Consider the following 14,177-nt stretch of genomic DNA (forward strand, 5'->3'; position numbering starts at 1 on the left):
GAAAAAACTGAGAGGATCCCGTGATGGGAGGACTCAGCCTCCTGAGGAGAGAGAGAGGCTCAGGGAGTCCCACAGTCCCGCCTGGAGTCAAAGGCCCCCTCCTTCTGTGCGTGGGTGCCCTCGGCCATGGCCCTGAGGCTCAGGCTCCTCAGGACTCGGGTGAGAAGGTGACCAAGCAACACCAGGCCTGGAGGATTACAGAGGAGGCTACAGAACAGGGCGGGCCATGCTGAGAGGCATGTGCAGAGACAGACAGACACATCCCCACAGGGACACAGAGGGACACGGACACCACTGACCAGACAGCACCTGTGGCCGTGTGAGTCCCTGACCGAGGGATACCACCTGCTTCCCAGGGACTCTCCAGGGAGGGCCCCAGAGGCAGGGAGAAGCTGACCCCAAGCATACATCCACACACAGAGGAGGCCACCGAGTACCCTCGCCCAGGACAACCGCGGACACTGGCCAGTGCTACCTGGGCTCTTGCCAGAGCCTGGAAAGGCCTTTGGTGTTGGTCCCGGGGTCAGTCCCAAGCTCCAGTTCCCCGTGGGTGACTGAGGCTCCCCCAAACAATATTGAGAAATGAAACGAGGCAGCGGGAGGTGGACCCTTGGGAAGAGACCTTGGGTCATCACTCACTCAGGGTGCATCTGAGACTCTTGAAGCAGTGTGGGGCCGGAGTCACCGAGTGGCGGAAGGCACGCCAGCTCAGCAGCGAGGACGCGCGACTGAACACGGCCCTAGCAGCACAGCGCCGGGGGCGGTGCAGGGGTGGGGTGTGTGTGACCAGCCCTCCTTTGCAGACATCAGCGCCAAGATGCTGAGCCTTGGGGCCACGGTCGTCGCCCTGGCCTTCCTGGCAGGAGTGGTTGACCCACAGTCAGTGCCGGAAAACCTTCCTGTCGCCCAACTTCCTGTGGATGCCGCGAACACACTTCCTGTGGATGCCGTGAACGCACCTCTGCCTCTGCCTCTGCCTCTGCCACTCAGCCTTCCCATTGCAAAGCCCTCTGGCCCAAGACAGCAACCAGCCAAAGGGAGTCCAGCTGGGGGCGCCGGAGGCAAGTGTCCAACCGTGGCCAGCTATAGGTTGTCAGCGGACAAGCTCCAGGAATGTAAGTACGCGCCCCACCCCCACCCACACAACCCCTGCAGCCACACTGCTGTCCCCGCACCAAAAGCAAGTCCCAGGGCAGAACTTCTCCAGCGGGAAGGGGCTTCTCAGACGGCAAAACATTCTGTTCCCACACCCCCCAAGCGCCTTCTCTCTGCCTTCCCGCATACCGTCTGCCTTGTCCCTGAGATGTGCCGACATTCTCCCTGCAGGGCACAGGGGAGCACAGTCCTGGGCAGGCTGGGCAGGAGCGTGGCCCTGCGCACAGGGGACAGGCCCCACGCAGGCCCACCAGCTCACTAAAGGCTCCAGCGGGCACGGGCTAGGCCTCTCGGGGGACAGGACAGGGGCCCAGGGAACGCGCACCTGCCTCCTGACGAGCGTGCACGGCCCACAGCACCCCTGGGCCAGCGGGACGCGAGCTCTCGGCTCCCGCCACCCCCCTACTCCCCGACCTCCTGACCCGGGACACAACAACACAGGGGAGCCCGGGCAGGGCCCCAGAGGTCCTCTGCCTCCATGGCAGGCTGCCCAGGGCAGTCACGCGTCTCTCGAATCCGCAGACCTGAATGGCAGCCTGCCCGTCAAGATCGAGGAGCTGGTCAAGTGCTCCGACGTGAACCTGGCTGGGCTCGTGGGCTCCCTGTTGAACACCGTGTGCGGCACCGACCTCCTGTCCCTGCTGCCCCTCGACGCTGTCTCTGGGCTGACAGACATCCTTCCCCTGAACATGCTGGGTGGCGTCCTGGGCAAGGGTGGCGAGGCCAAGGCCCCGAGCCCCGCCGAGGGCTCTGACGCTGCCACCGTCCCCGTGCCACCCGTGGTCCCCGACGGCCTGCCCGTCCCGGTCCCCGGGGCCGAGCCTGCCCTGGCTGCTGCTGCCGAACCCGTCTCCCAGATCGCCAACGATGTGGTTGCCAAGGCCAAGAGCGTGCCAGGGGCGGCTGGCAGCTTGCTGAAGGGCTTAGACTTGGGCAAGGTGGGCCCCGTCGGCGACCTCCTGAAGGTTGTTCCCACTGGCGTGGTCGGCGACACGCTGTCCTCCGTGACCTCCATTGGCTCAGGCACGGGTGGCCTGGACGTGAGCGGACTGCTGCTGAAGTGAGTGTCTCCCTGCCTGCGGGCTGGCCCCCCCCCCCATCTGAGGAAAGCTGCTCCTTGGGACTTGGAGGGGAGAGCGTGACAGTCCCCGAGTCGGGGAAGCCTAATCCCAGCGGGCAGTCCTCTGCAGAGTCCAACCAGGGGACTCGGGCCACCACTTGTCAAGGGGTTCGGGGAGGGGCTCACTTGTGCCTGGGTGGGGGGTGTGGCGATTCTTCACTGCTGCCCCAAAACTGTCTCCTGCTGCCCGGCCGCTTGCTGGAGACGTCACTGACCTCTGATGCTGTCCCTTTGCAGCGCAAAAGTGGGTGAGGTCACAGTGAACAGCGTCACATACACAATGACAGACGGCGGGGTGGAAGCCCGGGCCTCAGTCACCGTCGACGTGACAGCAGACGGGTGAGTAGAATTCCTTCTCCAGCCCTCGAAGGCGAGACTCATGCTCAGAGTCTGAAGCGGGTCGGGACACTGGATGAGCAGGAAGGCAGATCCCCGGAGGACAGGGACCCTCGGCCAGGTGCAGCCAGAGCTCTCCTCCTGACCCCTGGGACCCTTCGATACAAGGAGACAGGGAGCTGGTCCTCTCGCAGTTCCCGGCCAGCAAGAAACACCCCTCCCTAGGCACTCCTGCGCCAACCAGCAGAGGCCCAGCCTCAGCCCAGCCACCGAGAAAGCAAATGCTTTCTACATCCAGGCAGCCAGGGTGGGTGAAAGTCCGAGGGTCAGCGGTATGCACACACCTTCCAGAACGCACCCAGCGAGAATGAAGAGGGGGCCCTGGGCTGACCTGCACACAACACCGCACCTGTGCGGGAAGGACGGAGCGCAGGCAGGCCCTGGACACACACGGGCAGGGACAGCGCTCGCCACCGGCAGCCACGCTCAGTGTGGACGCACTGCAGGGACTCCAACCCTCAGGCTGCCACCTGGCCGGGCCCCCACAACCCACCGGGTCTGTCCCCATCCCAAAGGAATCAGAATAGGCACCGGTCCAGGGTGGGGCTCCCGAGACACTCACCCCAGAGCCGAGCTGTTGGCACTGTGACCCTGTCCCAGGCATCTCCTCTCGAGCGGTCCCACGGCCACCTACAGGGGGAGACGTCTGAGGACTGGGAAGGGGGGCTACTCTCCAACCCACACTGAGTGTCTGCGTGGGTCAGACCCCACTCAGGGTCCCGGGATGGTCCTCTGAGGGTTGTGCTCATGCAAACCTCCCAGCAGTCCCTCCCCCAACCCACCTCACTTAGCCTGGGACAGACGCTCCCACCCCAAGGCCTGAGTCAGACAACGGGAGGCCGTGTGGTCTCACGTGCATCTCTCTACAGTGCCGCCGGAGTCGCGATCACCTTACTCGGGTTCCAGGTGGACATGGATGTAACAGTACTCATCACCAGTGCACACGACCCCGCTAACAACACCTGCCAACTCGAAGTCGAACAGAAGGCCATGGACGTCAACAAAGTGTCCATCACGCTGGTGAAGACGTACGTGAGACCGTCATCCTCATTGACCGCCTTAATATCCGGGCAGTCAACGAGGACACATGTCCGCACCCCACTTGGACACAAGCAGGAGAGCACTGAGCTTGGAGGGCAGTAGACAGAGGCCCAAGGAACCTGCGGTTTCGGTTGGGTGGGCACTGTGCTGGGAATGTGAGCCGCTTGCTCCCTGCTCATGGGTGTTATGTAACTGCTGCTCCTCGGGGACCTGGAAGTCTAGAGAAACTCACACTCACCAGTGTCACCAGTCCCGGCAGAGGGGCGTGGTGTCTCCCAGTGACAAGATTTAAGATTTGGCCGCTCTAGCCCTGGTCGGCTCCAGCCAATGGGCTCTTCTGGGTCTCGTGGTCTGAAGGGGATGACAGGGTCCCCATGAGAGAATGCAGGCTCAGACGGGGTCCCCGGGACCCCCGCACCTCCCCACCTACACGAGAGCTGGGTGAGAGCCGGTGGGGGCCTCACGACTCCACAGGGGCCCTGGAGGTGTCGGCCAGTCGGTCCCCTGAGGGCTTTGCTCCCATATGAGTCTCACCTGCCCTGCGCTGTCTTTCCCAGGGTCCTGGACACGCTGCCTCTGCCTCTGCCCCTGCCTCTATCCTTGGACGATGTGGTGCTGATGGCCCTGAGCGTGGAACTGACTGAGAACGTAAGTCCTGGCAAAGGGAAGTCCTGGCTCCGAGCTCCGGGCATGGTCTTGGGGGCAGGCAGGGAGGAGGCCGAGACTCACACGGGGGCAGCCACGAGGGGAGCCTGGAGGGACCTTGGGGGTCCTCGCTGAGTCCAGCACAGGCCAGACGGAGCCCCTCAGGCCCCAGAGTCCCCCTGCAGCCCGGAGAAGCCGAGAAGTTCTGTGACCAAAGGCAGGGAAGAGGACGGGAGGAAGGAGAGGCAGAGGGAGAAGGAGAAGGGTAGCGGGGGAGAGGGGGCTCTCACAGCTCAGCTGCTCTGCTGTATTCACAGGCTAAAGAATCTTCCTGCGCCATCCAGCTGGATGATTTCAACACAGGCAGGAATGGTGAGTCCAGACCCCCTACCCCCTGTTCCAAAGGGTCCTTGGCCAAGGATCCTGGGACCCAGCCTGGCAACACAAACCTGACAGGTGGGGGTGGGGGGCTGTTGGCTGACATCCAGGGACTGCCGGACACCCAGCAACACCAGTCTGCACCCTCTCCTCAGCTGCCCTGGGACGGGCCCAACTCTCTGCGCCAGTGTGGCTCCGTGTTTCGAGAGATGGGCTCACCGTCCTCAGGGGTCTCTGTGGGAGCTCCCGCACCCCAAATGTTGCCAGTGTTCGTGCATGAGGGGCACTAAGGGAAGAGGCCCCAGAACACCCTCTCCTGCCTGCAGCCACAAACCTCTCAGGCCTCACGAGAGGGACTGGGGGCCCCCTTGTCTGCAGAGCCGCCCAGCAGAGGGGATGGGGGACAATTTCCGCTCCCAGGCAAGGGACTCAGGGATCTACCAGTAAGTCTCCTCTCGCTGGAGATTTGGCCGCATGGGCACGGGGCCGAGCTCTTCTAGGCCTTCCCTTACTTCCCTCAGCCAGGTGCACAGGAAGAATCCAGGATATTGATTTTTTCGGTCTGTTGTCAGGGTGAAACTGGGGTAATCCCTGATCTCTATCCCAGAGCGGAGGGCTCAGCCCTCCCAGTATCGCGGCTGTGGGTGTGGCCCTGCCGTGTGTTCATGCTGTCCTTCCATCCTGCAGTGACCGGGGCTCTGTGCCAGTACACCATAGCCAATACCAAGATCTCTGCTGATGGCCTGTGCATCTCCTACTGTGTAAGTCTTCCTGTGCCTGCAGCCACGCTCTACCAAATACCCAAACTCACTGCCACGTGCCCACCGGGAGAGGAAACGACAGTCTTACTTCTCACCTCACCCCATATCCTTGCTGCTGCCCAAGGGACTTTCCCCATTTCGGACCCTCCAGGACCCCTGCATTTGCACTGTGATCTCCTCCAATCCTCTCACAAACAGTGACCAAGGCCACGGAGCCTTTCCAACCATGGCCATTGTTCCCTCAGCAGCAGCAAGTGCCAGCACAGGCATAGATGCTCCGTGGAACATACAAGTGATACACAGGGGCCTGTTCTACCCACCCTGCCACACCTACACTGCCATCACTCGGAAATGCAGCCTAGTCTACTGGGTCAATTTTCCTGGGGACCCTATCAGGACTCACATGCTAATGGCAGATGTATTCTCACTTAGAGCAATATAGGTACAGGGGGCCAGAGTTAGAGAATAGCACTTACCTTGCAGCCTCTGACCCAGATTTGATCCACGGCATCCCGTGAGGCCCTGCAAGAGCTGCCAGGAGTGATTCCTGAGTGCAGCGCTAGGAGAAACCCCTGAGCACTGCCTGGTGTGCTCTGCCCCCACCCCCAAGAAAAATAAGAAAAGAAATATAGGTATGAACAGTCCAGAAAGGGAGAGCAATGAACCGTAATCGCTAAAGAAGGAGATCATTAAGTTGAGCAGGAACAGGATGGACAGAAGCAAAGAAATGCTGGCAGAGTTTAGAATGATGTGAATTGGGAGAAATGCAAAGGAGAGAAACATTTCCTTCTCTGGAGCAAAACCCAGGACAAATGAAGGAAACAAAAACCCCCAAGATGTCCTGGAGAGTTCGAGTCCCGTCCATGATTTTCCTCCATCTGCATGTTGTTCGCATTTTACAGGCAGAGGTGAAGACTCTAGACAAGAAGTTCTTTAACAGAGGCCCAAAGCTATCAAAGGTTCCTGACCGTTAGGGCCTGTGCTTGACCAGGGTCAGTCTCCGTCACAGGACAACTGGAAAAGGCGGGTCTCTGAGTGCTCGCCTATCCAGCAACAGAAGCACCTCACTTGAAACACCATGGAAATGGCAGGATGCACCTAAAAAGGCAGCTGTGGTGACCAGAGCCTGGGCCCCACAGACACAATCTCCAGGTGTTCTGGTGACGCCCTTCATGGGACTTTGGCTCTGCGGTCTCCGGACACTTGCCCACAGTCCCCCATGGGAAGGTCTGGGGAACGTCAGGGGCTATTTCTCTCATGGTCACCAGTGGCTCCCATGGGCACACCCCCTCCTCAGCTTCTCACTCAGGACGCCAAGGGACAAACGTTGCTGAAGGACTCCATATGACAGAGATTTTTCTGCTCTTCTTTCTCTAGGCCAAATGCACCTGGAATAAAGTCCCAGTGTCAATGCCCGGAAGTCTCATTCCTAAGCACCCTAAAAATGACAGTGTTTCTCTAATCTTGTCTCACAAAACTGTCAAGGAATTTGTCGCTCGGTGTGCCAAGCCAGTCAGGGTCAAGGTGAGCACTGGTGCCCAGAATCTCTCCCTGCTTGCTTCAGCCTGCTCTAACTCGGCTAGAGAATGCTGAACGCTGATGAGTGTTGGAACATCGTTCCCAAGAACGCTCGGAGGAAACGCTGGGGAGAGGGTGTCCCTTTTCCCCAGGAGGATCACAGAGGTGGGTGTGTACTGGACTGGGTAAAATCAGCCAAGAGGCAAAGAATGTAGTCCCGGTGTGGAAGTGACCATGACGAGTGTGAGCAGGCAGTGGTCTTCTCCCAGAGGGCGGGGCAGAGGCGGAGTCACGTCCAGCTGAAAGAAGGAAGCACGGGAGTGAGCAGTAACTGGCCACAACCAGTCACACTCCTCACTCCTTCCCCTGAGCTGTGCCCAGAGTGTCACGGGTGCAGCCCAGTGCCGCAAGGGCATACAAAGGGTCTTTGAATGGGTTGAGGGCTGAGAGAAAAGTCAGATTTTTTATTGTGCAGTGCAAGCCCAGCTGCCCTCTAGGAAAGGAAATACAGTTCAGGGCAATGTCTGGTTTTCGATCCTGACCACCATGGTGGGCAGCCTTGCCAGCACCCGGTTAGGTCACCCACTGACCCCCCCCCAAAGGGTGAAGCCTCTTGGAGACAGAGTGTATGGGTGTGAGGGTGTCTCTAACACAACCTGGGGGGCTGTTCTCCATCCTCTCCCGCTTTACTCTCACGACAGGTGGGGGATGTGGAGGCCCGCATCAACAAGCTATCCTACGGCTACCGGCCCACTGAGAAACTGGAGTTGATCATGGAGTTTGGGTTGAAGAAGGCTGGCCAGCCCTACGGCATTGCTCAAGTGGTGAGTGCTGAGTCCTCAGGCAGCGCCGCTTCTCAGGAACAGCAGCGAGGCACAGGGGCTCCCTGGCAGGAAGAAGAGACAGTGCTCTCTGGGCGCAACCACTCCCTGAGCCTGAGGGCCAGAGGACCAGGTGTCCTAGAGGAGTGGCTAGGTTGAGGGGCTCTGAGGGAAGCAACAGGAGCTGGAGCTGGACCTGACCTAGACCCATTGACCCATGGGTTTAATCGCAGCCCAGTGCACAGATGTGGTCCGAGTAGCACTGGCCGCTCATGCTGTTCTCTGCTTCAGGTTGCCATGTACTCCCATCTGTGCAGGACTGCCAATGGCAAAATGGTGGCAGACATCAAGATGATACGGTACGCTCTCTGTCTCTCTCTCTCTCACACTCCAGAACCCTCCTGAGAGTGGGCAATTAGAGGTCCAATAAGAGGGATTAATACACAGGGTTACACCAAAACTGTCACTGAAATGGCCTTTTGGAAATCTTCTCATAAATTTTAGGGAAGTCAGTATGAACTTTTTAGCTCAAACGTTCCTTTTTTTATATTTTTTATTTTTTGAGTCACGCCCGACAATGCACAGGGGTTAACTCCTGGCTATGCACTCAGGAATAACTCCTGGTGGTGCTCAGGGAGCCATGTGGGATGTTGAGAATCGAATCCAGGTCGACCATGTGCAAGGCAAATGCCCTACCCGCTGTGTTATCACTGCAGCCGCATTAGCTCAAACGTTCTAGTTCACATTCAACTTTTCAAGTCTTCTTGATATTGCTCAGTTTGTCTGTGATTTTCCTCCGAGGAATCTGAGGTGATAATCTCTGGGACACAGGGGGCTACTAGTTTGTATTTGAAAATAATCCTTCCTTGCACCTTTTCCTCAACAGCGTTCTTCAGCAAAACACGATACCTCCTGAGATTGTAAGTGGATTTTCAGAAAGTTCCTCTATGATATGAGAAATTCTTAATGTGTTCATGGAGTCTGTGGTGGGTCTGGACACTCTGTTGGTTGGTGGGTTGGTATCAAACCACCTCCCCTCACCAAAGGTATCCCTCAGTACCCTGCCTGGACACCTACTGACTACTCTTCTCTCTCAGCTACTGACTACTTTTCTCTCTCAGCACCTCACACTTTAAACTGTCCTTTGCCTGGTCCTTGTTTTGCTTCTTTATAGCTCATTCAGTGCTAATGGCCTCAGATATTTTCCTTTCTGACATACTTCACTTATCTACCTAATCCTCTCCACTTCCTCCTCCCTCATTGTCTTAAAAGCAAGATTCATTTTCTAGAGCTGAGTCATATGCTGCTGTGTGTCGAGACCTTACCTTCCTCTTCTCTGAGTTGTCATGACCAACAATGCTCATGAACTACCCCTCGATCAGCATGCAGAGTTCATTCCCTTGTGGTACGGGGGGACTTTGCAGGACCCTGGTGGAACACAGTGCTCTGGCAGGCAAAGTGTGTGCTCCAACCTACTGAGCTCTCTCTGGGACCAGGTTCCTTCTTCTCTATCCTGTCATCTGTCACTGGGTCCTCAGGTGGTTTCTAGACCACAATCATGGTGCATAGTGAAGCAAAGAATCCAGGATTACCTCTCTCATTCTGAATATTTGTCTCGCATTCTTCAAACAAAACCTCGGAGGGGAACCCTGGGTTACAACTAGTTCTGGTTTAAGAATTGGAGACATTCCATATATTTCTCAAGAGACAAGACAAGTTTGCACACCCACAGCAGTAGGAAAGGTTCCTTTGTCACCAAACCCTCGCACACATTCCTTCCAGCCGCCCTGATGAAAATGTGAACTATATTGTCACTGATGCTTGTTAGTTGGCTATATTGTCTGCTGGAAGAAAAGTCTACTCTCCTCTTCTCACTTTTCCTCTTCGTGTTATTGGAGTGTTTGTGCCACCGTTTTAAGGTTGGGAAGTGACTTCACTACCAGACACTCAGTGTCACAGAACACTGAGAAAGAAGATCAACAGGCTGTGAAGCAGAGTCAGTCCAGAGTCCAACTCCCTGCTCTCCGATGCACAGTTGAAAGATGCTGCTGATCTCATTCTTCCCTCTCTTCCAGATGGACGAGATGCCAGGCCTGGTAACTGAGTTGCTGTCCAAAGCAGTTTCTGCTGTCTCTGGTATGTGGCTTTGCTCCTGGAACTCCGAGTAGAGACACAGCCACAGGGAGTGACACTGTGTGATTATCCTTTTGTGGATGTGCTGAGGCACTGAGCACATGCTCTTCCCACACAGGATGAAAAGCATGTTGTGTTCACATGTGCATGAGCTCTAAAGGGGTTCATAGAACAGCGATACACAGGGCCTAACTCTGGCATTCTCTACCGAGTGAAGCCAGATGTGCCCTTATATCTCCTATACAGAGACAGCTGCTTCAGTGGCCCAGGATCTTCTCTGACCATGAGAGCTCATATGGCACACACAAGAGTGCCCGGAGACTAGGGCACTAGTTTACTAGAATGAGCAGAAGAACCTCCTAGAGTCATGGCCTGCCCAGGGCACCCTGCCTGCGGGTGGCTAAAACAACCCTGCCCATTTCTTTCTTTCAACTCCTTTCACAACATGATCCCCTGTGTTTTCAGGATGTTTAAGTCAATGGAACCTTCCCACTGGGGTGTCCTCCTATCCTGCGCCTTCTGCCAAGCTTGTACCTCTGAAGACGGTAAGATAGACACATTCAAATAGTTTCTGAGGCACCAAAACCACTGAATGTTTGAACCTTCAGAGCAGAGAACGGGGCCCACGGGCGCTGTGTTTCAGTCATTCGGGAAGATCTGCCCATCCCTGTTAACACCCCTCATTCTTTGTTCTGAGGATAAATCTAATAAGTGAACCCAAGTAGGAAACTCTTCTCACAAGATAAAGGAAATTTGCACTTTAGTCCCACACACACCTGAGCCTACCTGGAAGCTATGTTGGGACACACACCCCTATTCGCACATACATGTCGAATGCATCAACACAGTCCTCCAGTGTTGCCAAGGCCCCTCCTTCTCTGCCACGCTGTCCAGACATCCTTTTCCTCATCACTGAGTCCTGGTGTCTGAAAGAGAACTTGCTTTTGAGAATGGTTCAAGGGATTACGATTTCAATCCCACCTTTTAGGGTATCAGGCTGGGATGGGTGGGATAAAACTGAATGGGACGAGATAGAGGAAGGGAGAGGAAAGGAGCTATGGAAGATAGCTTCACGAGGCAGGAACAAGGTTTAGAAAGTTTAGCCCCATTTTTGTTCTGTTCTTGGGAACCATGCTTAAGGGTTGTCCAGCTGGACCACAACTTCTCTCGTTTGAGCTCACACCTCAGTGGTCATGTATACCTTTTCTAATAACCCCCAAGTGTGCCCATATATCTCTGCCAAATCTAGAACAAAGATGTCTAGTGGGGCATCCAACATTTCCACATCCACACTGAGTGAATTCTTGGTCACCAGTTCCTTTTCCAATTCATCCTCGACTCCAGGGACTGGAGCCCATGTTTCAGTTGCATGGGCCATAAATTTCAACAATAAAACCATAGAGATTCACATCAAGGGATGGAGTGAGATTCTGCAGTGACTTAATTCAGGTCCCAGTAGGAACCCCAGGATCCATCCCTTAGTTCTACCACTTATAAATGGATCCTGCTTCAGCTCTGCACAGTGGTCCCCCACCTCCATGCAGTTCTGGAGGGAGACTCATCTTCCGTAATTTGCAGTGATTGCTCCAACAATTGCCCCCAAAGTGACCTCTGGGGGAGCAGGATTCTCAGCAAAATGGAGCCCAGCGGCTGGCTTGGCTCATGCCTGCAGTCACCTGACAAGTTTCAGAATGTAATGAACTGTATTTTGTCTCCTCACAGAATGATCTTCAGAGCGGAAAATAAGCCCAGCAATCTGCTGTCCAGGAATTTTTCAGAATCAAATCACTCTAAATCTTCTCCAAGAAATGCTGAACCCAGGCCATCCTTATGATTAAGGCGACAAGTAGGATAGTGTTCTGAACGTCTCAACTCCTCCTTGGAATTCCACCAACATGACCTTGAATTGACAAGTACAAGAAAGGCATAGATCCAGGGACTGAATGACTGGGCAGTTTGTAATTCTTTCTGTAATAATTAACCTCTTTTCATGCAAAACCTGAGTCATTGTCTTCATTTCCTACAAACAGGAGCTGAACAATAGTACAATGGATAGGCACTTGCCTTACTTGCAACTGACCCAGTTCGATCCCCAGCACCACATATGGTTCCCCAAGCCTGCCAGGAATGATCCTTAAGGACTAAGTCAGGAGTAAACCCTGAGCATCACCAGGAGTGATCCTTGAGTGCAGAGCCAGGAGTAAACTCTGACTACAGCCAGGTGTGATCAAAAAATAAAAATTAAAAATTCTACAAACAGGAGCTGCGGCATAATTCTAGGCCAAGTGAAAGTACTCCTTCCTAAGGGCATCAACACAATCCTAGAGGGCTGGGCAGCAACACCTAGGATGACTGCTAGAGGCTAGCACACTATTACAACAATGATTAAGACTTTTCTTCCCTGGCTCTATCTCCTCCATATCTCCAAATGCTTTCTTTTGCCCATTGGCCTAATACAAAAATTACACAGGGGTCCAGACTCCTGCATTCCCAACCACCCTTGTTAGGTCAAGGGGTGAGGTCTTCAAATTCCTGAACTAGGACACAGGGGTTTAGATTTTCACCTGTCAGCACCGTGAAAAGAGCAATGAAGGAGTTAGTTCTCTGCATTGGGACTACAAGTCATGCCAGTGGCCATGAGAAAACCCAGAAGACAGGGTCACGATAGTGTAAACTACACAGAACCCTGGAGAAGTAGAGAAGAGAGATATGGAAAACAGCTCCAGTCTCTCAAGCAGCCAGAAATCCTCTAGCCTATATCCAATGTCTGTAGAACACGTCTGCACTACAACCAGAAAAAGGGGGGAGGTGGGCCAGCCACACAGTGAGGGGCAGCACCCTCTGAAGGGCCAAAATTCACACCATTTCCTTCAATCCTCTGTCCAAACCTAAGGGGTCCATATCTCCCAGGCCAGTAGTTCCCATGTCACCCCATCTTCAGAAATGGGAGTCAGGATAAGGCACTTGCCTCACCTCTCATTTCCCAGTCTTGGGAATCATTCTGGATTCCTCCCTTTGTCGACTGTTGTCTCCAGAATCTGGATTTGGGATCCAGAACCTCTTCCTTCTGTCTGCTTCTCTCCTTCCTCACCATTAAGGTCCACGCTACTGTCCTCACTCCCCAGAGCAATCTTTTTCTGCCTATTTATGTCTGACCACCTAGGATCCTTCCTCCATCCAACAGTCAGAGTCCTTGGTACATAATTCATCGACTCCCACCTAGAGCCTTTTCAATCACTGCTGAGCATGTGCAGAATTGAGAACTGTACTTTTCAGATAGGAATGGAAGAGTGCTTCACCTCGGTGGAAACAGGTGGACTGTTCCTTGGTGAAAGGTAGATTTTACCTTTGACCCAGTCCTTCCATTCTCAAGCATATGCCCCTAAGAACTGAAATCAGGCAGGTGTGTAATTCAGTCCTACACAAGATTGTGCAGGCAGCACTATCCATGTGAAAATGTTTATTTGTTGATAAATGCAGAAACATATGTGGTCAGTCCATACTATAGAATACTGGCAGTCATACTGAGTGAAGGATCGATAATGTTGGTCAACTTTGAGATAAGGCTCAGCCAATAGCCATGAAACATCACAGGTAGTACAAATCACTCTGCCTGACAAATTCAGAGTAGGTAGGTAGGTCCTGAGAAAGCAATGCAATTGGTAACTTTCAGAGGCCAGGAATTAAATACAGAGGACCAAAGCTTAATGGCTGTGAGGTCTGGTTCTAAAGTAATATTGATGTTTTGAAACTAGAGATGGTGGGTGAAAAAGGCTTAAAGTTTGTGGAATGTCGCTCAATAACTCCCTTGAAATTCATATTTTTATCACGTTACTTGAATTCTGCCTCTGTAACTCCCAGTAACAGATAACTTCAGTCTATCATGAACCTGGAGGTTGATTTCTGAGCCCATTCTTCATGAAAGTAATCAGTGAAATGGCTTCTTACATTAACATCTAATTCTGCTTTTGGAAAGGAAATAGAAAGATGACCTTAGCATGTCTCATACTTACTAAAAGTGCACACACACAACAACACACACGCGCACGTGTGCATTCAAAGCACACACATGATGGAACCACAGGGGATGTCAGAGAGAAATAATTGTCAAAGGGCTGACACTGGTAAATAAATCTGACCAATATATTAAGGTAGCATTGGATTATAACGGGCTGGGGCAATAGCACAGCTGGTAGGGTGTTTGCCTTG

General features: G+C 54.1%; 1 protein-coding gene across 1 annotated transcript; it reads left to right on the forward strand.

The window, feature by feature from the left end:
• Nucleotides 1-817: 817 nt before the first annotated feature.
• LOC105943154 (vomeromodulin-like) lies at nt 818-8,939 on the forward strand. Its single transcript, XM_055139941.1, has 12 exons — nt 818-879; nt 991-1,115; nt 1,678-2,215; nt 2,513-2,614; nt 2,837-2,918; nt 3,578-3,699; nt 4,270-4,360; nt 4,675-4,729; nt 5,423-5,496; nt 7,716-7,838; nt 8,127-8,194; nt 8,933-8,939. Exons 1-12 carry the CDS (start codon nt 818-820, stop codon nt 8,937-8,939), a joined length of 1,449 nt encoding a protein of 482 aa, XP_054995916.1.
• Nucleotides 8,940-14,177: the final 5,238 nt, after the last annotated feature.

The sequence above is a fragment of the Sorex araneus genome, chromosome 5 (assembly GCF_027595985.1).
Source record: "Sorex araneus isolate mSorAra2 chromosome 5, mSorAra2.pri, whole genome shotgun sequence".
Taxonomy (NCBI): Eukaryota; Metazoa; Chordata; class Mammalia; order Eulipotyphla; family Soricidae; genus Sorex; species Sorex araneus.